Below are 25,824 nucleotides of genomic sequence, written 5' to 3'. Positions count from 1 at the left end.
AATAAAGGCACAAAGAAAAACCTGTCACACCAACGGGAAAATGGATTTTGTTTAGTCTGTCGGATCGAAAGAGGGATATGGGAACACCACAGAAAAATGCAGGTGAGAGAACAGGGAAAAAACACTCCTGAGAGATGATAGCAATTAAACTGTAGAACAAACGACTTTCAGCAGTCAGAGAGAAACTGATGTGGGAAACCACATTTTAAAACTAAGCTGGTGGAACAGAGACCCTCGCAAATGAACAGAAAAATCTAACTAGAATTACTATTTTTAGAAGGTATTATTGCCTGTAGTTACCAGAAAGAGCAGGAAACAAAAGTCAATTACTATGCTTTATGCCTTCATGTGTTCTTATGTAGTGAAAAGTAGCAGCTTTAAGAACAAATACAATTGAGGCAGAGAATTGTAAGAAGATGAAGGTTTGTTCTGGATGTAGATAACTGACAACACTCAGCATGTGTTAAAATAGTGTTTAGTTTGCCTTAGCAAGCATTAAAACACTATTTCCCTTTCATATGCACAACAACAAAAAACAGTGATATGAACAGTTACTGCATACTTACAAACATCTGAATTCTAGCTATTTTTACTCTACATTTTCAGACTATACATTTTTTTTCAGAATTTTATTTAATTTTACTGTACTTTTCAGAAACAATGAAATTTAAAGTTATTTTATTAAAGAGAGAAGAAACATTTTACATAGGATGTGGTACATCTGTACAACACATGCCTTTAACACTGATGACATTAGAAACAGAGGCCTATAAAATTAGTTTCTACTTAATGTCCTGAAAATATATAGACGTTAAATAGCGAAATAGAGCTGTTAGAACTTAGCACCCTCTAATTTTTTATTTTGATGAGTTCAGACATAACAAGCTACAAACACTCTCATTGTATGGGCCACACAGTTTCAGTCCATCATCTCCTATTTTTCAGGAGATGCAGTACACCACAGAGTCATGTGAAATTCTTAAGATCACCTGACCTTCACAGAAACAGCAAGAGCTCTATTGGATAGACAGATTTATTTCTGCAGGAAGCACTACAATAGGAGAAAATCCCTCTGCATACAAATGATCTACATGATACAGTGTGGAGGAGGAAACAGACTTGTCTGAGTTTGAGTCCCAGTTCTACAGAACATAGCTTAGATTAAAAAGGCTACCTTGAAGAGAAGTAGATGGTGGAAGAAAAAGGCAGAAAAAAATAACAAAGCTTTTAAAAGAAAAATAAAATTTTAAAAAAAAAAGGCCATCAGGACACAGAACAGAAATCCCCCAACGAAAAGAAAATTTCTGTGTGCTAGGTCAGCAAGACAGCAATCCTCTTCCTTCAAGCTCATGTAGTTCTGAGCAGAAATCTAATACATACTTATTTTGCCCCAGTGTTGGGATTGTCAGCAAAAGCTTTGTTAAATTTACAGAACTTTAATTAAAAACAAATCAAACAAAAAACTCTTCCACAAAACCTCAACTCTCTTTTACACGATGATCAATCAGAACAGAAAAGTTCTTTTGAAAGAAATTTTTGGGGTTTTATTTTTATCTCTAATTTGTTCTAGAGTTCTGTTTTCAAATATCCAACAGCCAACATTTTAACAGATTGATTATTTTCTAATTTATTTAATCTAAAAATGACTTTCCTATAGAATAATATTTATTCTGTGCAATACTGAATAAGTGTTCTGAATAAGGCAAGCAAACTTACATAATGTATTTTGAATGCCTTCACCATTTCCCTAACAATTAAGCAAATTACAGCACACTAAGCGTTACAGAAGAGGAAGTGACAATGATGAAGTAAAACGATAGCAAATGAAGTTTTTAGAGATATTTAAGATTAACTTCAAAAACCAACTATATCAACCTGAAGCCTTCAATTTTATCTGTGCTGCCTTTTTTTTTTTTTAACTAAGAAAACCTTGCCATTTGGTTAAACTATTAAAAAAGAAGAAAAATATATAGGCAATCATTAATATGCCAACAAAAAGACAACACATCTTCTACAATTTCTTCTAGAAATTCCTTCTTTAACCTTAATGAAGGCTTTTGAAATGTACATTTTGTTTACTAGAAACTAGCATGAAAATTAATATTCCTGCATCATAAACAGCTTTTCTGTTAGCAGAGAGTGTAATGTATCTGGTGCTTTTAATCATTCATCAGGCAATGACATATAACCGGACAGAGAATAGGCCACTAACTCGTCACAGATGACTAGAACACTAATGGTCATTAAAGGGCTGCACCTGTGCTCATCTTTCACTGCACATCTCTTGATCTGCCAGATTTCTGCAGCACTCTATTTGGAGGCTTTTGTGATCTTTTGCAACCTGTGCTGACCTGAACTAGAACTACATGGTCTAAGCCAAATACATTCACACAGCAATATGCCTTGTTAACTAATAGCCGTATTTCCTGAAAGAGAGGTTTGCTGAACATGAGATAGGGCAACAGAGAAAAAGACAGCATAAGTTAACATAAAAAGTGAAGAGTAGAGACAGAGCAGAAATTACTGATCAGCATGGTAAGGGCAACAGGTCAGACAATTCTCATCCAGGAGTCTTCCTTCTAGCAATATTACCCTTTCACTTTTGTTCCCAAGACTTCCTCCATTTCGAAGTGGTAGGGGTTTAGTATGTGCCTCACATTTAAGCTATTATATGGAACTATTTTGCTTAGTCAGTACACCTGAATAAACCATAAATATTGATAAGATGACACTCAGAAATTATATGCATGAAGAAATCTGTGCAACCAAAAAAGGACATGTAGAATTATAAATTTCATTAATTGCTTAACCTCTAATTATCAGACTTACATTGTAAAAGAAGCAATTGCATAAACATGTTTATTTCTTTGCTTGATATAAGCATTATTTGTCCTCCCTGAACCCCAAATAAAGCAATGATGAAAAAGATATTTTTTTTCTTTAAATAATATGGTGTAAATGAATAGGTAATGTACACTTCCTCCCGTCCTCCAGTTCACACTTCGTTTGAGAAGAAGCAGAAACTTCTCCGCATAAATTTAAAATTAAATGTAGGTACTAAGATTCAAATACAACTTACCTGCCAAAATTGGCTGGCAAAAACTCAAGAAAAGCATCATTCAGGTACAGCTGTGTTAGGTTTAACAGTTGGGAAAATCCATCTGGAAGCCTACAAAGAAACAGAATACCTAGTGCCTTCAACTATATTCATGGCATTAAGTTATACTTTCTTAAACAACAGTATAGTACTGAAATCCTATATACCGACAACATTAATAGGTGGTAAAAAGAATTTCTACAAAACTGCACTAGATATCTGTTCAATACAAGGTTCGTTTCCAAATTATTTTTAAGTATTGAGTACAATATCTACAGGCAGTAAAAACTACAAACAGCAACCGTAGTCTTGCTAAGTATTTGTGATCTCCTGACAGCTACTCTGGAAGAAGCAGTCATTAGAGGCGATCAGATAAATTAAAACCCATGCAACACCTTTTTTCCTCCACAGCAGACATACCTTATGTGAAGTTTTTATCTCTGGCAGTGCTACTTTGTCAAGTTAATTTTGTTACTATAGAAGGTGACAAGTAAATCAATTCACACCGGTTGTTTGAAAAACCATGGTAGCAGACTTAGAGTAAAATTAATTAGTTATTAAGAAACAAAACTCTTAACACATTTTTCTACCTTCACAGAGAAGTAATGGACCGAAAAAAAGCTAACAAAGGCACGTGAAATAATGTAGGATACCTCACATAGCCTATTAAACACATGACACAGCAATACTCTATCTCAACACAATGAGGCTAATGAAAATACCTCAGGTAACCTCTGTTCCTTGCCTCCAGTTACAAGGGTTGGTTCACAACATTTGAATGGAGCATATTTGAGAGTCAGCACTGTTTGCATAAAATCATAAATACCATAAAAGTTACAAACTTACTTTGAAATTGGATTTACACTCGCTTCAACAACAGTCAAGACTTTGCAGTTTTTTATATTTTCTGGAAACTCCTGTATGCCTGCAAAATACAGCAAGAGGGAGGGGAAATGTTAAACTATTAGACTCCAGTACAGACATAAAAATGATGAACATAGATCTGCTACATGTAAACACCTTAATCCATTTAGAAACCAGTGGACTGATTCTCTGGTGCTTCGTTTTAGATGAGGTTTTTACAAAAGAAATACCTTTTTTTCTTCAATATTAATTCCATTACTATTCTATTCCTGAAGCATTTCATGCAGCAACTTAGCAGCCAGTTCATGAAACAACATGAAAGTCCACTAACAATTCTCACTGATCATTACCAAATATTAGAGAAATTGTACTTTGTAATGTACCTCAGATCAGGCCCCCAGTCACAAATTTCTTTATTTACTGAGGCATTCAAAAACATGGTAGAACAAAGTTTTCAACAGAATTTGCTGGTTAAATGCATGGCTTGTACATATAGCTTAAGTGGCAAGGCTGAAATCGTTAAAGTACAGTATTCATGGTTCAAAACAGATCTCCCAGGACAGCTTCAAAATATTTGTACAGAAAGGAAAAAGTGCTGCAGGCATATTTATATGAAAACTAAGATAATAAGGAATCTCTTTTTTTCCAAGATTACCTCCAGAAATGCAAGAGAATGAAATTGCGACCAATATATCTACCAAAATTTGTATTTGTCAAAAGCTGACATAAACAGGTCTTGAAAACAGAAAATATGCATACACCATATCAGTAAGAAATCAGTACTGAATGATTCTGCTACCTAAGCCTTTCACCTCAATCATCACTATACCGTAAAAAACAAACAAAATCTGCTATGGTATCACAACTGCATTTACTTTCACAATGTATCCCTAACAAAAGAGTTGTAAATGTACACGCCTTTTTATTTTAAAGAAGCTTCACTATTTTAAGTTTCGCTGAAAAAAAATAATATAAATAATTTTAAATAAACATTAAATTCTTAAATAAACTCAAATTCAAAATAAACATTCATTCTGCAATTTTCCAACTTGGATTAAGAAGACACTATTTTCTCAAGAAAAATCCATATGCAACTAGAATAAAATTAGCATTAATCACCTGCTATTCAGATAACACATATCAGCTATTTGTCCTTTAAATGTTTGTAATTGTGTGTGCTTCTAGAATGCTTCATCATGAGCTTGGAGAGGGCAGTGCATCTAAAGAACAAGACCACTAAAAGGGAACTGTACTCTGTGGTTGCTCTCTATGCCACTACTCCTCCTTTCCATAAATTCAATTTAAGCAGAAAGTCGAGTCCTGCCAAAACAGATTTTTAGGTCTTTCTTGACAGGAACCTGTTTGTCATACCAGTGGCTTAAATTTACTTTTGACTTATACCAGGTGTTGTACTCTGATATTGAGTGGGGGAAGGCAAGAAAAAGCACACCAAACCACACATTTAATCCAGGTGTTTAAAAACTTCTTTCAGTATCACAGACCCGTCTGAGAAATAGGTTATTCAGCTCAATGTTAAAAAACAGAAGTGGAGGTGGCCAGGAGGAATTGAACCATGAACTGAAATACATAGCAAGATTTCTGACACTTCTGGTTTACTACTGTGTGCACACATGTGTATACATGTACACTTGAAAACAAATACATAGCTTTAGCTATGTGAATTTTGGTAGAGCTGAGAGTGGGGCCAACACAGGAGAAGACAGTGGCTACTGACTGAATTTACTTATCACTCTTCAAAACCCAAACTAAATATTTGTAATGTAATGAAGCTCAATTTCTGCAATACAGTGATGTTTTCAGGACCAAAGCTAGTTTTAAAGAATGATTAGAAAAGACCCATGGAATGACCAGAGAGGTATTTTACCTACAGGTGTCATATAATCTTGGTATTTTAAGAAACACTTTTCCAAGGAATTTATGTACTTACTATCTTAATTCTTTTTGTATCAAGAAGCCTTTTTGACCAAACAAGTACATCCAAACATACAGATGTAAAGCATCTAACCTGACACACAATCCTGAACCATCGCAGATGCACAAAAATCCAGCACGAGGCCTGTCTAGATAAAGTTAAGGATTATTTATAAAAGAGGTCTTCTATCATCCAAAAGGCACATCAAAACCATTTGTTTTTTGATGATACAACATTGTATTTTCAAAATCAATCATGTCTACAATAATCAATAGTTATCAACACTGCGTTTCAGACCACTCTATACCATTAGTTTTGTTGTTTGAATCAGAGATATTCTCTAAGCTCAGTTATTCTGAAAGTTGGGCACACTACTGGCTTTGGCTTGGTCCTTAGATGAAAGATCACTCTCATCCAACATGTTAAAATTCACATTTTTAATATTAATGTTTCCACTGCCTGTGTCAAGAACTTACTGAAGAACAGAAGTCTCAGATCTCTGACAACTGCCTAGAAAATAAAACACAGCACATCTTCTAGAGAGGAGAAAGTCATTATAAACTTACTGTCAGAAGAACAGCCAAATAAAATATTAGCTATCCAAATACAGACATATCATATCAGTATGCTTTTGTACATAAGAGGACTCCACAGTAGTCTTGATTGACTATGCCTTAGGCAAGAAGCAACAACAGTTTTAACAACAAATTAACAACAAAAACTAAACTGATACGAGGAACCTAACAATGAGGCAGCCTATGAATTTAATTTTGTTTATTTTTAGAGCCGGAATTGGTATGGTCTTTACCAAACTCACTCAGCACTTCAGTACGGATGAATGGCAGCAGCCGTTATTCACAGTATGAAATATATATAAAATATGAAAATATATATGAAGTTTTCAGTACAGGTACAGAAGATAGGAAAAAAATTCAGAGACTGCTCCTCTCTATCAAGTGACAGAAAGTAGCAATTATTAACTGCCTATACAACAAGCTTCAGACACTCATTTTTCCTCAGCTACATCCCTCCTGCACACTTCAAATATGCAGTTACTGTTGGATTAATAATAAACAATTTGATAGCTACTCCCACCGTCAATGAGGATCTGATCAATGAGTACGGCAAATTAAGATCCACATTCCATTCTAAATCTCACTTTCCTTTAGGGTTTTTTATGGCTTCCTCTATACACTGATTCTGAAGGTTACAGAAGAGGAAGATAAAGCAGATTACTTGGGAGTTATCTATCCTCTTTCAGCCTTATCCCACTTTCCTTCAGAAGCATCATGTGGCTAGGTTCTTTATCCTGCTATTTCCCACTTAACATGCTAACAACCATCACCCCATCCCATTTTTGTGCTGTAGTTGATTTACAGATCATGCTTACTGATCTACAAAAAAAAAAAAAAAAAAAAAAAAAAAAACTATCACACTTGTGGACTTTTGACCATTTGCAGAGCACAGCAAGAGAAAAGACAATTAGCTGGTAATCTTTAATTCTAACCACTAGATCTACAAACTGAATTGAGAGCAAAGTTCTTTTTGCAATTCAATTTCTCACTAAAGTAATGTTATGCAATAGAAGTTAGTATTTATTTGTTCTTCTACCCCGTTTTCCTAAATTTCAGGCATTTTAAAAGTCACTGGCCAATTTCTACCACAAACATGACTTTTTTTTTTTTTTTAAAGGGGGGGGTGGGGGGGGCTGGAAGATTGACAAGGAAAATTTGGCAGTTGAGGAAGGAAGAGAATCTAAAATTGTCTAGACTGAGCCAAAAGCAGAAAGTATTCATCATTCAGAACTCTATGTGGCAAAAATCCACCAGCTAGCCAGCACAACGTATATGGTGGTGGTTAATCACAATCACCAAAACAGCTGCAGCACGTGCCCAAAAGGGATACCAGAAAGGTCACACAGGGATTGCAGATCAACAGGCAAAAGTATGTAGGTAATCAACCTCCGTTCTGGATCACATAGCACGGCTGAAATAAGGAATTTTGCCTGATCTCTACCTCCCCAGAGAGCAATGATTATTTTGGCACAGCTCAATAGAGCAAGTGTGCACAAATCTCCCTCTCTTTGTTTAGGCTGGATTAAGGCTATTGTAAGTGTAATTGGGGTCTCACCACCTGGAGTTACACTGATCTCCCCAACATAGCACAATCCTTTCTTATCACCAGGGCCAGCATCACTTACAGAGCAGGAGAGAAAACTGGAACCATCCTTTGTCTCCACAGGAAAAGATTTTTCTCTCAGAAATATTGGCATTTCTAGTTTTACAGAAAATTGTGCAAGTCACATCCACTACTGGCAGAAGCCGTCACTGCCGTGGGGTCCAGCTGACATCCTAGCATGCTGCTGTTCCAGCCCTGCTGCAGATGGGGGTTTGCTCTGCTTTTCATACTCTAGACATGTGGTCATGTTTTTCTTCACAAGTACTAAAACCACTATTCCCAAACTTTAGCTACTCAAACTATTACTGCTAGAGACAGCAGTGGCACTGCCTCTAAATCAAGTTCTGCCTCTTCACATGTAGGAAGATTTTAAGCATAGACTTGCCAAAAAAAATGTATTGTTTCAATTCCTTAAAAACACAGAGAAAGAAAATCACTAACAAACATGACCTATACAAGCCATATAGGTGATGCCCCCAAAAGAAAGAGTTTGCAGCTGAGCATCTCAGCTTGTGTGAAACATGAGAAAATAAATTATTATTATTTTTTTTTTTCTCTCCAGAGAGTACCACACCAAAAGGACCCATTTTGTTGCACAAGTGGAGCTACAGCCCTCTGTGCATCCTTCGCATTCTGCATCCTTACACGTGTGGAGGGCACAGAGGCAAACATACAGGCTCAGTTTGCATGAATACAAAAGCAACTTCAACTATGTACATTGCTCCCTGAGATAATCTATCCATTCTGGTCTCAAGTTTTGGACAAGCAGCAATTAGGACCTGCCTGAAAGCAGCCCCACTATAAAAAGAACAATTTTTGTTTGCTCTTCCACTCAGTCCTCTGCTTCAGCTGTCTTACCAGCTGAACATGGAAATAAACATGGAAATCAAAATATTTTCAGAGCTCAGGAATACATGCCACAACTGCCCCAAAGAGTACAGAAAAACGTTTGTAAATGCCAAGCTTAAATGGAAAACTTAAAATAGCTTCAGTCACAGGTTGTATTCTTATATTTATAAAATATGCCTAAATTCAGGATTTCTTCATACCTTTGATATTGAAAACAGATTTTTCATTATTCACAATGTAAGCAGTCTTTAAGACGAATCAATTTGCTGCACGGTGCTGACTCAGCCATTGTTGCTTTCATCTTTCCAAAACTCTTACAGAATCCACTGACCCAGCGGCTTTCAGATCACCCAGAAGCTTAAGTTTCCAAGAGATGCCTGATCAGGAAAGAGAGCAGCTGTAACACCTTCCTGCTCAGAGCTGGAGTCTCAACTCTGCACAATGTTAGCCTCTGTGCACAAGGTGGTACTCAGTACTCCGGTATTCTCCAAGCAGCTTAGGAACTTCCAGCTTATTTAGTGAAAGCCTATCCTAAATCAATCATTTTGAGACTAAGGAGCAACTATTGCAAATGTATTTTCCACTAGGTTTCATCTCAAAGCTTTTGAAACCTGCTACATGTTGATTTTCAGTTGCTTTCCTTGCCCTCTTGTAAGGGCAAGGGACTTTGACAATTGCTGTAGCACTAAACCTCCTAAAATTCCTTGCAAGGTGATTCTCCTCGTACATAGGCATTACAGAATTCATGGCTTTCTGCCTACCTCTTGATAAAGGCAAAAATACGTAAATATGTAATCTGTCAAAAAATGTAAACTATCAAAAATATAACATCATTACTGGAATTTTTGTAGATTTAATAAAACTCAGATTTTATTGCATAGACTTTCTTTACTCTCTTCATTTTTTTTAAATAGAAAAGCTCCCTTACTACAAAAACATTTGGTCTTATCAAGGAAATCTCTTATCTAAAAATCTTGCCTTTTTTTTTTTTTTTCCCCTCAAAATTCTGAAGGCATTCTCCACTGGATTTCCTTATTTTTGGTTGAAGCAACTTGCTAGACAAGTATCTACTTGCAACTTAGCAAGCAGGTTCACCATCTTCACTTTACAAAGTGCTTTCCTCCAATTCTACACTCTCAAATTTTTGATGTTTCCTTTAATTATGGTCATTTGCAGGTTTGTAAGCCCCAACTATGCTGGGCTGCTTTCTTCAATTTATACAATGGAAAACGGAAGCTGTATCTTCAGTTGGAAGGCTGTTTGGAGGATTTTTGGAAGGGAAACAAAATATTTGTACAGTTCATGTAACGAGTAGTGCAAAAATGTCAGTTAAACTAAAAATCTGACAGGAACAAGTTAAACAATGCTTTCACAAAAAAAAAAAAAAAAAAAAAAAAAAAAAAAAAAAAAAAAAAAAAGGAAATATTTCCATAGGGAGATTAAGCTTTTCTAATGATTTTTAAAGAAAAACGTGCTCATTAGTTGTGATAACTCTTACACATAATTAGATTCAGAATAAAATACAGTATCAGCATTATATTCAGTGCTTCTTTTTTAATGAAGTGGGTACTTAACTACATACATTTATGTAGCAATAAAATATGTTTACTCACAATTAAGATAAATGGTTCTTTTACAGACATGTAAAATGGTTCTTTTACACATGTGGAAAAAGCAGCAGCATTGAAATGTAAACTTTTTATAGTATTTACCATCTTTTTTAAAAAGAAACTAACATTCTATGCTCATGTGCATGCCGCTAACATTCTGTGCTCATGTGCACGCCATACTTAAAAGTTGTCTCTCTTTCCTCTTCATCTGCATGCTGCTTTGATCCAACTAGAAGGTTAAGGCAGGTTTAGCATTTTAAAATTTACTTTTTGAAAGCACTTTCAAAATCGATTTTTTTTTTTATCTGAAAGCTGAAAATCAAATTCTTAAAAGTTCAGATAAGAATGAATCCCATTTTAAGCCTCTTGATGCTTTTAAGTGGAAGATGTCTCATCACTTTCTTCAACAACAGTAACTTGCCTGATAAATTGCTAAACATGATGCACAGTGGAGAATGCAAGATAACAGTCTCAGCAGGTTGATTTTTATTTTTTTAATTCCTTCTACAGAGATGTGCTGGCACAGCTAGCACAAGTTAACCAAGTCACTACGAGTCCTCTAAGCACTCATGCTCTGATCATTGGGAAGAGGTTAAATTTTTAGTGTAAGATACCTCCAGTTCTGCTCAAACTATGTTCCTTACTCAATGTAAAAGAGTTTGAGGAGTAAGACAGATTGCTACATGTTCTTTTCTCGGGGGGGGGGGGGGCGGGGGGAATTAATTATACATTGCTTTCTGTGTTATGACAATGTCTTTGAACCAGGAAGAAATATGTATAAAACTTATTTCAGAATTTCAACTACGTACTCTTAAGTTCCACATTCAAGACCTTATTTATGCTTTAACTGCATCAAATTCCATTTCGTTCACAGCCCCTCCTATAAACAGGAATAATTTTATTCTGCAAAGATGGATCCTATTTAATATTTTTCATATGATAGACAATGTATTTCAGAAAAAACACTAAACACTCATCTAAAGATCTTTAGATAGAATAGCTACATTTAGGATATATTTAATACATACAACGATGTATTATAACAAAGCTACAGACTCAGTATTAACAGAAGCAGATCAATTATATTTCTATTTCACTACCATGGATGATACAAAACTAAGCCTTCCCTTTATCCCCCTCCTTCATATATGGAGAAAAATAGCAAATTTATAGCAAATTATTTTTGTACTCAGGATCTTCCCTCTTATTTCTCTCTGTGGAAAATAAGACTTGGATCAGTCTCCCTGTTAACTATGAATAATTCTCAATTCATTGACAAACCATACCCCTAAATCCACCACAGATGGGCAACACAAGAACTAGACATTCTCCTAAATTCTCATTTTCCAACTCCCTGACTTCTGGCACACAGTATACTAAAGCTAGATTGCCAAATCAGCAGATGTTTTTTAAAACACTGAAGAAAACATATTTGATCTAGATTTGCATCTGTTAACAAAAACCTTTAAAATGACTTAAAATAGTACTATTGGCAGTTAGGTTTGTGTTGTGTTTTTTTCCAGTTTGTATATTTTTCCATGAAAATCCCCTGCACCACAGACTGACATGGTAACGCGTTTAAATTTGCCTTAACACTGCAGTGAAAAAGAACCACTCCATAATATACAAGAGACTACTGAAGAGATCTGAATTTCCAAACCACCATGTTACTTTTGGCCTTATTAGGTATTTTTTGATCTTGTTATTTAATCCTCTGAAGGGCCTAATAATATACAAACTAAAAATTCAATGTTTTCCTCTCACCACCTGTGCGTAGGAAAAAAACAGACTGTCTCAAGACTTCCCACTCAACTAGCTCCAGAGGCACAAAGGGTTTCAAAGCACATTTTCAGGTTTCCAAGGAAGACTAATTTCCCTGGCAGTCATCTCATTGTGTGCCTTAGTCTTTCATATCACTTGCTTCCAGTAACCCATGAAGTTAACTCATATGTCCATTTATATGTAACATCACCATACTTTGTCCATGAATGCATTCCCTGTCTTTAGAGAAGAGAAATATTTTCATGACAATTTTTCATATTGTCCAAGAGAACTTGTTTGCATTCCAGGGCCACAAGAAAATGACTGCTCTCTTAAAAAAAGATTCAAGAGGTTAAGAAGCCCTGAAAGGGACAGATTTAGAGTTTGATTTTTACTTTTGTTTTTGTTTTTCTGTACAACTGCTGATACATGAACAACAGCCACAGATGATTTAAAAATTTGAATTTTTCCTTAGTTTTATAAAGAAAACAGTATTTTCTACTTTTTCTACTTTTTTGCCTTGAACTCTGTATGTTGCAATTTCTTTTTACAACATAACCTGCTGGGATTGGGTGAAAGACATCTCTTCATGCTTTATCCAATCCAGGATGCAATTCTTCTGGTATGGAACACTGTTTATTTAAATACCATTTATTCAAGTATATCTTCGTGAATAGGAGGCCATCAAGCCTCCATGTAAAAGCTCGAAAGCTGAAGTACACCTGGAAAGAAGTAATGGGTCCTTTGATTTTGAGGGCTTACAATAGCCTTGGGAATCAGATTAAATTGCCATAAAAAGACAACTGAAGTCCTCACTACTTAAAAAATAATTTAAAAAAAATGGATTTATTGCCCCTTTCCAAGACTAAAGGCAGAGTTAATTTTTAACTCTTACTGCACACATAGCAGCAGATTGATATTTTAGATTACATCTATACCATGGACTCTTCAGCAGCCATGAATATATTGCAAACCAAATGGTTGTATAAAGACTTCTGTGTGCTCAAGGACACACAGCTGCTACCAGCTTGTTCTCTGTAACTGAGCATACACCTCAAAATGCACATCAAGGACTAGAGAAATTGACAGAGAAGTAACCAGATAAAGACTACTGGATAAAAATTGCACCCTGTCTGGCTCAGTTACAAAAGGTGCTGGACGCTGGGAACACACAGGGGAAATGTGCATGCCTCCTGGCTTTCTGCACTTCACTAAAGCTTCTCTAGGCTTCTGTGTTTGGCCACTGTTGTAGACAGGTCACTAGATGAAGTCAATCTTTGTTCTGATTAAATATAGCCACTTTTAAATACCCTCATCTACACACCTGCCATGCTTCTGTCTTATAGTTTTATATAGTGAATATAAGAAATTAAACGTTTAAATGTGAAAGCAAGGCAAGACATTTTTATGAGCTACTGAAATATCATCAACACTGCATTCTTAGACTACTTTGTATTGCGTTTATCTTGAAAAATTTCTGCTATTTTGATTTTCATCTATACGTCAAAACAAATATGCACACACACGTGTATGTATGTTGTTCTGCTTAGAAACCTGGATGATAAGTCTCCTGCATTACAGCCCTCCCTCTGCCTTAAATAAGCTGGCTGAAGAGCCAGACACTGCAATTTATGAAGTAGCCTGACTGCATTTCAAAATTGGTGCTTTTAAAACACCTTTATTTGCCACAACCACAGCAACCTCACAAAAAAAAAAAAAAAAAAAAAAAAAAAAGATTGTTCTAGAGTTTGGTGCCTCTCACCATCCTTCACAAAAACTGGTGATTCATGTCTAGTAATTTTTTCGATATATCGAGAAAAAGCATCTCCTGTGCTTCCCACAAAACCCACCATTTCCACACTGTATCCTTTCAGTATCTCACAAAGAAAAGTCCTGGAAAAGTCCTAGCTGATTCACCAGAGGGCCATGCCGCCATCCAGAAGGACTCTAACAGACTGAAGAGATGGGCTGACAAGAATCTCATGAAAATCAACAAGAAGTGCAGAGTCATGAACCTGGGGAGGAACAACCCCAGGCACCAGGACAGGCTGGGGGCCACCCAGCTGGGAAGCAGCTCTGCCAGAAGGGACCTGGGGGTCCTGGTGGGCACCAAGCTGAACGTGAGCCAGCAAGGTGCCCTTGCTGCTAAGAAGGCTGATGGCATTCTTGGCTGCATTAGGCAAAGCGTCACCAGCAGGTCAGGAGAGGTGATCCTGCCCTGCTACTCAGCACTGGTGACACCGCAGCACCTGGAGCGCTGCGTCCAGTTCTGGGCTCCCAGGACAAGACAGAACGGACATACAGGAAACAGTCCAGCAGAGGGCTACAAAATTGTCCAAGGGACTGGAACATCCCTCCTATGGGGAGAGGCTGAGAGCTGTGACTGTTCAGCCTAGAGCAGGGAAGGCTCAGGGGGATCTTGTCAACGTGTACAAATACCAGAAGGGAGGGTGCAAAGAGGACTGAGCTGGGCTCTTTCCAGTGGTGCCCAGTGCCAGGGCGGACGGCAAAGGGCACAAACTGGAACACAGGAGGTTCCAGCTAAACATCTGGCAGCACACCTTCTACATCATCACAGCATCTTTGCTGTGCAGGTGACAGAGCACTGGCACTGGTTGCCCAGAGAGGCTGTGCAACTTCCAGCTTTGGAGATCTTCAAAAGCCACCTGGACGTGGTCTTGGGCCACGTTGCTCTGGGTGTCCCTGCTGAGCAGGGGTTGGACCAGAGGGCCTCCAGAGGGCCCTCCCAACCATTCTGGGATTTTGTAATCTAGCAAAAAAATATGTATTTTTTTCTACTATGGATGAACATCAGAGCCATCATGGACTATGGGGAAATTGAGCTGTAACGTCTTAGCAAATGAAATAAAAGAAAATAGGTTTGCAGCTGTTGAGAGAAACTTGTTAAATGCTTGCAACAGTGGACCAGGAAAGAGAAAGAAAAGGCACTTAAGTCAACAAACTGAAACATCAAATAATATTGCATTTATTAGAAACAATAATAAACAACCTGTTACTACTTCAACCAGCAGGGACCCTGATTTGTTTTCTTGGAGTTTTAAAGAGCTTTCAGGAATGGTGTTAGACGACACATCCCAAGTGAAGAAGCATGTGAGGACTATTTTTGATGTGTAACACTAAGCAGAGAAGCTATCTGAACTGATAAGACTGAGGACAGGCTCATGATAATTGTTTAAATTAGGGTGCTATCATTTCTCTGAAAGGTGTTAAAAACAACAGAAAAAAAAAAAAAAAAACAACACACACACACCTAAAACACAGAGCTTCACAATTTATAAGGATGGCATACCTTTCAGCCATTGCCTCTTTAAATTCTGTATACGCCTCAAAGTAACCACTGTTGAATGCTCTTTGAATGCTTAGCTAAAGGTTACACCGTTTTGGATGGACAACTAACTCTCTAGATGGTAAGTGACCAGCTGCCTATTTATGTACATAAGCTAATGAATTTGCCAACCCTAGAGCTCAAAAACCCCTTTACTGCTTTCAAATCTTATTCATCGAGAACTTGTTTAAAAACAGTTAATCCTTTTTACACCCAGAAAAGGACAAAAGGATGATTCTTTCTTAGTTGTTTGTCATTGTGAAAGTTTAAGGACAGTGTTCTTTGAGAAAGGCTATTAATCCACTTGTACCAGGAACAGAGCAGTAACAATCAGGTCAATTTATTACACTAAATGCTGCGTTCATTATGCAGAAATAATGAAGTAACAGTTTAAGTAGAGACTGGGCTACAACGGATAATAAAGGAGAATGCCAACACCTCAACAATGGGAATACTTTCACAATAAAGCAGAACTTAATTTTGTAGTTGTAATTAGCTAGCTGTCCAAATAAAATAATGAATTTGATATGATAAAATCTTATGTAATTCATGTAAAATTTATGTCATTCTTATTTTCAAATATGATTTGAAAGGTCTTGTAATTTCAGTTTGAATTACCAAGGCAAGATTATCACATTCTCACCAATTAGCAAGATTGAGCTTTTTTTCCTTTAAATACTCCACACCAGCCTGATAACACAATATAAATTATTTCAACTTCCTCACATTTGAACAGATAAGCCAACTTGCCGAAACAGTACCATCAAAAAACCCAACCATATATATGATACATGGCCGACATTTCATAATTTACAAAAGGCTCTGACTCACACAGAATGAAAGTCAGTCACATAAGCTAGTCACTGTCCATATTCACTTTTTATCACCAAGCAACTGCGGTTACCATCCCCAGACCAGGACAGCAAAGCAGCTGAGTCCTATTACATTTTTCAACAGATCATTAAAGTAAACTACAAGCAATTACAAAAAAAAAAAAAAAAAAAGAATCCAGCAAAAGCTTAGAAGTTGTGACCTCTCTTTAGTATAGTGAAGAATGAGAAAAGCCACCAAAAGTAATAACTTTGAAGAATAGCATTTTTGAGATAATACAGAAACATTTTACAGTATCAATTTTCTGTAATGAATCTTAAAATTATAAACCAAACCATTCAACAGATATAATTAAAAACAAACAACACAGACCGTTAAAGAGTATCTTTTATGTTAAGCGGTGATTTAAGGTCATAATTTAAGATTTATTAGATTTACAGCTTCTGAAAATCATACTTTTATTGGTATCTTTGTACAGTCAATGGTGATTTGCCTTTTAGCTACCCCAATATAATAAGTGAAGTAACTTACCATTCTTGCTGACATCCAGTTCCCTGAGATTAATGAGATTTGCAATGGATGCTGGCAATGCGGTTAGATCATTGTCTGGCAAACTCAACTTGTGCAGCGACTGACAGTTAAAAAGTTGCTATTGAAACAAAGAAAAAAGTGAAGAACAACTTTCTTAGTTTCTTCTATATAGCTTTTGTTTTTAATCCCTTTAAACTTCTGACCTCACAGCTTGAAGGCCAGACAATTTAGAGTCTTTGACTACAGGCACTTTAACTACTTTTTCCCCAAACTTGACCAAGTTTACAATGCTTAGGAAAGCAGAAAAAGTACAAACAGCCACAGCAAACTGATAGCTGTGCTTAATACTTCCTGCAAATTCCTTCCTGTGTCTCAAATTGTGACCTTACAGTCCTGAAAACTTCACAAAAACGTTTTCCATAATAAGCATGCCATGTGGTACCCCAGAGCTTCTTCAAAACAAGCAAAAAATGAACAAAACCATTTTTATAAGTCAAATAGTTCTGGAACACAGCATTTGTGTAGGCATTGATCTTCTCTAAAATAACTTGACATTTTAATCCATTTTACCTTACGCTTTATTTCCCTTCCATACTTCCTAGCTCAAGTACTCCAAAAGCCAACAAAATACGGAGAACTCATGAAAGTTTGATATAAGGAAAATCTGTATAACAACTTCTGTATCTAGTTATGGTAATTAGCATCAAATATTAGCTCAGAGTCAGAGCCCTTCCTATATGAAAGATACCATCACATTCTTATCCAGAAGCTTTACAATTTGACAAAATATTACAGTAGTAATGGCACAGAAGAGAAAAACTTAAAACTCATCCCTAAAAACAGTAATCTGGACTCCTGGAATCATAAATTTTCCTAATTAGTCAGGTGAAAAGGACGTGCATGATCCCTAAGGGAAGAAAATCAAAATAGTGGGAGAGTTCTGCAGGGTAACTTCGTAGCTGTTCCTTCTGGTTTTGTATTTTAATGTTTGCAGATTCAGTAATAAAGTAGATCACCATTACTGGTAGTAAGCACCGCAAATCATATTACTAGAGTCCGTTTTACTACGGAACTCCAGCTTCTTCCGGCAAAGTGAATGGGAGAGCTAAAACTACTACAGTTTGAGCTTTTCAGCTCAAATGCACACTGTGGTACTTGGAATAGACAGTGCACCTTTTCAAACATGACTTGGCCACACACGATGAAAGCATTTCAAATACCCAGTTACTTTTGAAATTGATACTAAATACCAGTATTTCAGATAAAGCTAAATCATTCTCTTCCACATTTCATGTCCTTTCTCAGCATAATTTGCTCTTACTGTACCCTCAGCTTAATTAGGTCAACTTAATTAAGAAGCCCCACTGCAAGAACCAGTTTTGGAAGTACACTGGAAAGTATACTACTGGATTGAGGATGATTTAAAAAAAATCCATTAAACAGAAATGACTGACAGATCATTTTGGGTATCAGGTGGACAGAGACAAAAACAGTTCTGCCATAATATACACAGGGCAGCAAACTGCAAAACTGGAATAAGAATGCAGCACCAGGGACAAACGGAAAGGGAAGAGTGGGAATTTCTTAACCAGGCTTCAGAAAGCTAGAGACAGCCTAACACGTACACGTACTTTTTCCAACAGGATGGCTTAATTATAAGCCTGTTTCAGAATTGAAACACTAAATAAACTTAGGCTAGGGAAAAGGTATACAAAGCTTGAAACTCTGTTTGAAATCTGCTAGGATTGTTTCAAACTTTACAGGCCTTCCCTTACCAATCTTTTATGGATAGTTTTAAGATTACTATTTCTATAAAATAATTAAATGAAATTTTAATATGTCTTTACTACTCCCTAATGTCTTGACTTGTTTCTTTTACAATATTTGAATTTACATTTTCTTTTGAAAATTGCAAAGGTAGCAAAAAAAAAAAAAAAGCAACCAAAATGACAAACGTTTTTCAGCTCAATTTAATGCTTAATGCTTTAATGAATGCTTAATTTATCAAAATTAAGACTACAAAAATAGCCAAAATTATGACTCTTCTGGTCTAAAACTCCAACATAAATTCCTCTTATCACTACAGTACAGTCTCTCTTCTTAAGACTACAAAAATAGTATTTATTTATTATAGAGAATTATCAGTTTGGGAAGATCTTTCCTTAATTGAAATCTTAAGATTTCAAAAATAAATAAGAAATTTCATGCAGGAAGATCTCAGAATACTTTTTTTTTTTTTTTTGGATTAAGGAAGGTATTTTTTTTTAATCATTCAATTTTACTCTTTTGATAAAGAAAACTGAAAGACAAGATTGAAGTTCTAAAATCAATTGAAAAAGTCTAAAAGCTGATAAAAGGCCCTTAAAAGTAAATTTAAAATCTACCATGTGTAAGTCTAGAATAAAGGAATACTTTTATTAGAACAAAACTGTATAAGCTCTAAACTAAGTTAGCTTCACTGGAATCTAGGGCTTTTGATGAATAGCAAAATTACTATCCTAAAACTGCTTTATTTCTTTATAATTTTCATCTATCTTCCACAAAATCCAAATCAGCAAAGCCTTGTGTGGTTTTGACAAACATTCAAAAACTTGAACAGAGCATTTCACCATCATCCTGTGTGACAGTGAAGATTTGCACATAACTGGGACAAAACAATTTTAAATATTTAGTACTTAATCTGACTTCACTAAGATAGGATCTAGCAATGGTAATAAATCTGTTGTGATGACCACTTAGTACTTCTCGAAAGTCTCACTGGAACTAAATCTCACTCTTTCCTCTAGTATAGTGTTCATTCAGTGTTCTGAAGACATTTTGTCTTCAGATTTCAGAACTAGCAATGAATATTAATGAACTAGCAATGAATATTAATGAACTAGCAATGAATATTAATTTCTATAAAAGAGATGTAATCAAAGTGGCATCCCAGCTCTCTAGTGTTTGAGCTGAAGTAATCTGAGACATTTCACAAAGTCTCTCCAGTCAAAGAAAAAAGCAAGGACTCCAAGTGAATACTTTGGACTGTAGCTCTCTTTTGTGGGTACAGAGATCTGAATAAAACATTACTCTTGCTTCTTTTAATCTTCATGTATTATCAGAGATTCAAAATAATGCAGCAATTTGTTGAATAGTGTTAGTCGGTTTAAACAGACACTGCCACAGAAATATATTAGCCTGCCTCTTCTGCTTTGCACCAGCTAGCTTCTCCTCTTGGGCTAGATCAGTTGTTTAAGCAATTTCACCCCAAGACAGCACAGGGAACTGGTCCAGCTGAAATACATAAATATTCTTTCTACCAAGACTGCCTGTTCCAGGACCAAACTTTATTCAAAAGTATTTGGCAAACTGCAGCCTAAAAGCTGAAGTGGGAACCTAGACACTATCAGCGTCTACCATTGCTGATGAAGTAAAAGAATTAATAAATGTAACAAAAAGGAAAACCATGCAACATACCTTTGGAAGCTCTTCAATCTGATTAGCATCTAAGTAGAGTTCTTCCAAGGTCTTTTCAAAAGTAAAAATCTCCTTAGGCACCTGTTCCAGGCTGCAGTGAGAATAATCAAGTGTGGTAACTGTTTCCTCCTCTCCACGCAGGCAGCGGCATGGCACCAGCCGCACAAACAGATTCCGCTTCGTTGTCATTTTCAGGCACTGCAAAACAGAAATCAGTACACTTAGAGAAAAACAACCAGACAACTGCAGAAACTTACATGGGCAGCTTCTCGAACTTCTCCTGGCTGCTGAATAGTTAAAGAATGAAGTGCATACGTAGGTGTGTGTTGGTATGGGAGGGTAGGGAGAATGTCTTTACTTTCTTCTAAACATAACAGAACGCAATGGCATTAAATATGGTTGAAACGCCTACAGACACCAATGGATGAAGCCAAAGTTTAGCCTGGAACTTGTCAACTGCCAACATAGCCCAACATCACACAGAAGCAGAGAATTTTGAAGCAGCACTTCTTAAGTGTCAATCAGGTTTTTACAAGCTTGCTTAATATAATTAAATCAACGCTTTACAGAGAATTAAAATTTAGCTATAGAAAAGCTACACCTTTTCTTTGTGTACCTTAATTTCAAATCCCTCATTTCAAGGCAGAATTTTACACAAGTAGCCAGCATGGTTTCCACCAAATGTTCTGCCTATTTATGTAAAAGAAAAGGTTTCTAAGTACCCAGATAAAGCATTTCCTTCATTTTTTTTTTTATTATTTTTTTTTTTTTTCAATTTCAGTCAGTATGGAAAACTTCAACTCATCTTGCTGTGCATGCTGGATATAACAAAACTCATTTTGCTATGGAAACCTATCTTTTTCCCCTCTAACTTACCTCATTGCTGTAACAGTCTCTCTATTATCCATGGCTTCTACATATTCCTACTCAGCAGGAGATGGCAAATCTAAATTGTACAAACTGGCTAGCTGATTAGTGACTGGGTACACTCGCCAAGTTCTGCCTCTTTTCTCCTCAGCAGGAGCATAAGTCTAGGTTTCTTTCTTCTAATTAGCAAACAATTGTCACAAAATTTGGAAGAAATCTTCAAAATGTCACCTTGCAATCAGGTTTGGCTGAAATCAGATGACAGACTTGATTTTTCAGGAAGGACCAACATGTACAGACAGATAGACATGATGGTGTAAGCTTCATTTCCTCAGGAAATTGGTCTAAAAATATGTAATTTTCCAAAACAGAGATGAAAACTTTTCTCAAACTGCCAACACCCCAAATTAAAATATGCTTTTTTTTTTTTTCTTTAAACTCAATTTTTTGGAACTGCAGAAATTACATTTCATCTTCTAGGTTAGTGACAGAAAGCTTTCTTATCCAAGGGCAAAAAAAGTCGTTCAGACACACCTAGCAGACTGCACTTTAACATACAGACAGTTTGGTTAGCCAACAGTAATACAGGAACACAGTAAAACATCCTGGCCACTGCGCAGGATGAAATCAGAGACTGCAGAACCCTTGTTCTTACTAAAGCAAGAAAAAGGTAATTCATTTAGATTTTCCTACGAGCAGCCAGCTTGCCAAATACTTCAGCTTAATTTATATGACAACAGAGTGGGAAGGGGCTGCTGCATTTTGGTATTTTCACTAAACATAAGTGCAGCTCACCACTCAGGCTGGATACAGTCAGATGATAGTACCACTGATCAAAAGGACAGAAGAAAACTCTTGATCAGATGGTGGGATGTCAAGACTTCCCCTTTTAAACAATACTTCAAGGTTGCTAGGATTGTGTTACACTGTTGATCATGCAGCGAAAGACTTGACACTCCATAAAACCCCATCTCTGCTGTTTAAAGAAAAAGATTTAAAAATAAAAATATGTAGCTGCATTCCAATGCAAATAGCTCAGAGGCTTCGAATTCATGGCTGGGGATTCCCACAGAAAGAAAGTCAGCAAGGGGAACAGCGTAACATCCTCCTGCTTCTCCCAAAGGAATGGCTCCAGCACAGCACAGCCCGATGCCAAAGGTGCTACCAGGGCAGATGTGCTCAGCGGGCCAGAGCTACCCCTGCGCCTTCCTTCTCCAGGGCTCTGAGGCTGCAAATGTGGACACGAGAGGAAATCCACTGCCAACATTTACAAACAAAAAAGCCTTTAACTGAAAATAAATACGATCTCACTTTGTTCTGTATTATTTCACAGGTACACTGGGCTGTGGAAAAACTTCAGAAAGAAGCCTCTTCAAACAGGAGTACCAATAGAAGAGCATGTGCCTTGCTAACAGCAAGAACTGGGAGCAGAGATGGTACCAGTGAGCTGGTCACCAGAAGTCTGGCAAGGAAATGCACACCCACAACAAACTAGCTACAGCCATCAGTAAATGTACTTCATGCAGTCACTTCAACTGCTGAAAATTTGGTTTACAGAACAAGAGTTAATTACATGGTTCATACAAATATAGAAATAACTTTTTTTTTTTTCCAGTTAACATAAACTTCAATGTTAGCAGCCAACAGAGGGAAAAAATAGGGTCTTGGTACCATTATTTTACTTCATGAGGGAGTAGGAGGAAAAAGACACCACTATAATCAGAATAGATAGGAAACAAGTTCCACAATAACTACACAAACTGGGACAAAGAAAAATGTTATCTATTTACCCGCCTATATCCTGATGGTAATGATGACTGTGCAGACAGCTTTTCCTCTAGGGTTTCAGCAGTGGCAAAGGCTAATTATTCCATCAAGTCTCAAATTTGTGAGACAAATCAAGCATTTTATGATACATGAGAAAAAGAAATGGGAATGTCTAACCAATACGGTCAGAACCAGAGGGAGTAAGAGAACATAAAGATATCTTGCTGTGAAACTGTACAGAACTTATTTACTATAGCCCATGCCAAAGCTTCATCTTACTTTTTCTACTTTTTATCTGTTTATCTAGATAGATATCAGTTCATATACTCTATCCAGTTTGAGACTGTGGCCACTTTAAAGGTGCAGGAGAAAGAAACAAGGCCAAACAGTTAGATCAAAGGGTGTCCCCTTCTCATTCAACATTTAAAAATATGTTTGTTTGTTTTTTTAAAAAAATCAACTCTCTAACTTCAAAATTGAGGGTTCTCTGCATTCAGAAACATGTTCTCCCTCCCCCAGCTGTTCAAACAACACAAGAAGCGTCCATTACTGGCCTTTGATTTAGTTATATCTATCAACCCTCCACTGCAACAAACAAAAAAATCTACTAACAGACAAAGTTAATATTGTACGGATGTAAATGAAACACAGCACAGAAACAACAGATGAAACTATACTGTCTGTGCAGGCATATAAAGACAGCCTATGTTTAAAAGCTTTGCATAGATTAAAGCTTTTACCAGGAGGAGGAGGAAAAGGGAAAAAAAATCACACTTCCAACAGTTACCCTACCATATACAATTATATTGCCTAACATCTCTCTTTCTACAGAACATGCTGTACAAGGAACCATTCACCAAATTTTATAATGAAGTTCTTTGTTTCATTGCAATTTTTAGTTAGACTATTAAATCTATATGTAAATTCCAAGTGTAAGTTTTCATCTCAGTATTTTCTCTTGGGGCACGGGGGGGGGGGGGAGGGTGTTGAATTTTCTTGTTTCCCACAACAGTATATTCTTGGAGATGTGCCTTTCCAAGAGATGCATTTTCAAAATACAATACAAGCTGTATTTATTCTTACAGCATCATCACAAAAACTCTAGATATGCAAGTAAACTTGCAAGATAGCCAGTACTTAGGAAGGAAAGGATGTAGGAAGGAAAAGATTGGTAAAAAAAAAAATAATAATAAAAAAATGCTGTAAATTGTTCAATTACATTTGAAAAAAAAAAAAAACAGTAGGATAGGTTACTGACAATAGCAATTTAAAAGATGTGCAGGATTTCTTTAGAAAAAAAAAAACTCTGCTTCTCAAGCAAATAGTAAGAAGAAACTAAGTATCATATATTATAATTCATATAATTCAGTTTAAAAAAATGAAATGGAACAGCATGGTAGCCACAAAGGCATAGAACAACCAACTCTTGCTCAATTCCGCCATCTTTTTCTCCAAAAGCATAACAAAGTTTGCACTATAGTTCTTTTTAGGAGGCTGCTAAAATAATCAAAACCCAAAAGACAGTATTTTATATCTACATCTGAGTAAGTTTTGCCTGAAAATGCAAAAAAAAAAATAAAATAAAATAAAAATTGCAACTTTTCAGTTTTGAAGCCATGCCCAAACTGCATACAGAGAACAATTCAATTTCTTTAAATAAATAAAATTGTAAGTTACTGTTGCTCATCTTATTTGGCATTGAATTTTACTCATTTGTGTTCCTACTATTTTTGCATGTACTTATTGCATTAAAAAATAAAATGAAGAAAGCCAGTTTACCATACTATGAAATTAATACAACTAATGTATCAATATTTCCAATTTAAAGAGTGAAGCTGTAACTCCCCCACATTAATGTTTTTCTACTAATTAGCTCACCTTGTTACCCTTGAAGCATGCCATCACAAAAATAGAACCAAAGCAGCGAAGTCTAATAAAGACAGCAACTAGTTTCAGCTGGTTTGCCGTTTTCAGAAAAGATCATTTATTTTGCCTTTGCATTGTATTTGAATCAATAAAATTATAAAAGGTGCTATCAAAACATAATTTAATTTTGTGATGCAAAAATAAGAGCAACCAAAATAAATTATAAAGTCAAATCACATCTTAATAGCATCCATCACTTAAAATCTTCTATGCACTTTCAGTACACCTAAGACTTTGAAGAGTGCTTGAATTCGTCTTTAAGTCTTATCAACCTTGTAAACTAGAGACTGAATTTCAGCAGTGACACTTGCTAATAAACAGTGAAGGAACAACTGGAGAACACTGTGTAATTAATGCAATATCCAGACAAGATTACTGAAGAATCTAGGCAAAGCAAACACTGTAATTCTGGCAAATCTACACTGTAACAGCAGTGGGCTGAATGCATCAATGGTGAGACATCTTCATTGAACAGAATAAAATCACTTGAAGCAGAAAAGCAATGCATTGGTTTGAAAGACCATGATCAATGAAAGAAAACAAGACCAACAGCAGGCTTGGATACACACTACAAACTAATAACTCAGACACTCAGGGAGTGTGTCAGCCAGTGGAACATCATGCTTTCTCCTCAGCAATTCCCCGCACACTCCCGTCATCCGAGTGCCTGGCAGCCCAACAGCACCAGCACACCACAGGACATGTTTGTTTAAACACACGTCTGGCTGTGTTTTGATAAACATTTTAAAACACACATGCACACAGAGTTAGCATGTTGCTTTGAGAATTCTGAATTTGTGCTTGTTAC

The 25,824-nt window shown here is 36.3% G+C and overlaps 1 protein-coding gene across 6 annotated transcripts in view; it reads right to left on the bottom strand.

The window, feature by feature from the left end:
* Window positions 1–25,824, bottom strand: part of ERBIN (erbb2 interacting protein) — a 122,071-nt gene that overhangs the window by 48,326 nt on the left and 47,921 nt on the right. For all 6 annotated transcript variants that reach the window (XM_035309244.1, XM_035309245.1, XM_035309247.1 and 3 more), the window contains 4 exons: window positions 20,457–20,654; window positions 17,001–17,118; window positions 3,944–4,022; window positions 3,080–3,169 (listed from right to left, as the gene is read on the bottom strand). In XM_035309244.1, coding sequence (XP_035165135.1) covers window positions 3,080–3,169; window positions 3,944–4,022; window positions 17,001–17,118; window positions 20,457–20,645 — 476 coding nt within the window. In that variant the 5' untranslated portion in view covers window positions 20,646–20,654. The remainder of the gene's footprint in view (window positions 1–3,079; window positions 3,170–3,943; window positions 4,023–17,000; window positions 17,119–20,456; window positions 20,655–25,824) is intronic.

Source organism: Oxyura jamaicensis, chromosome Z (assembly GCF_011077185.1).
Source record: "Oxyura jamaicensis isolate SHBP4307 breed ruddy duck chromosome Z, BPBGC_Ojam_1.0, whole genome shotgun sequence".
NCBI classification, from domain to species: domain Eukaryota; kingdom Metazoa; phylum Chordata; class Aves; order Anseriformes; family Anatidae; genus Oxyura; species Oxyura jamaicensis.
This window is presented reverse-complemented; position numbering and strand designations above follow the sequence as displayed.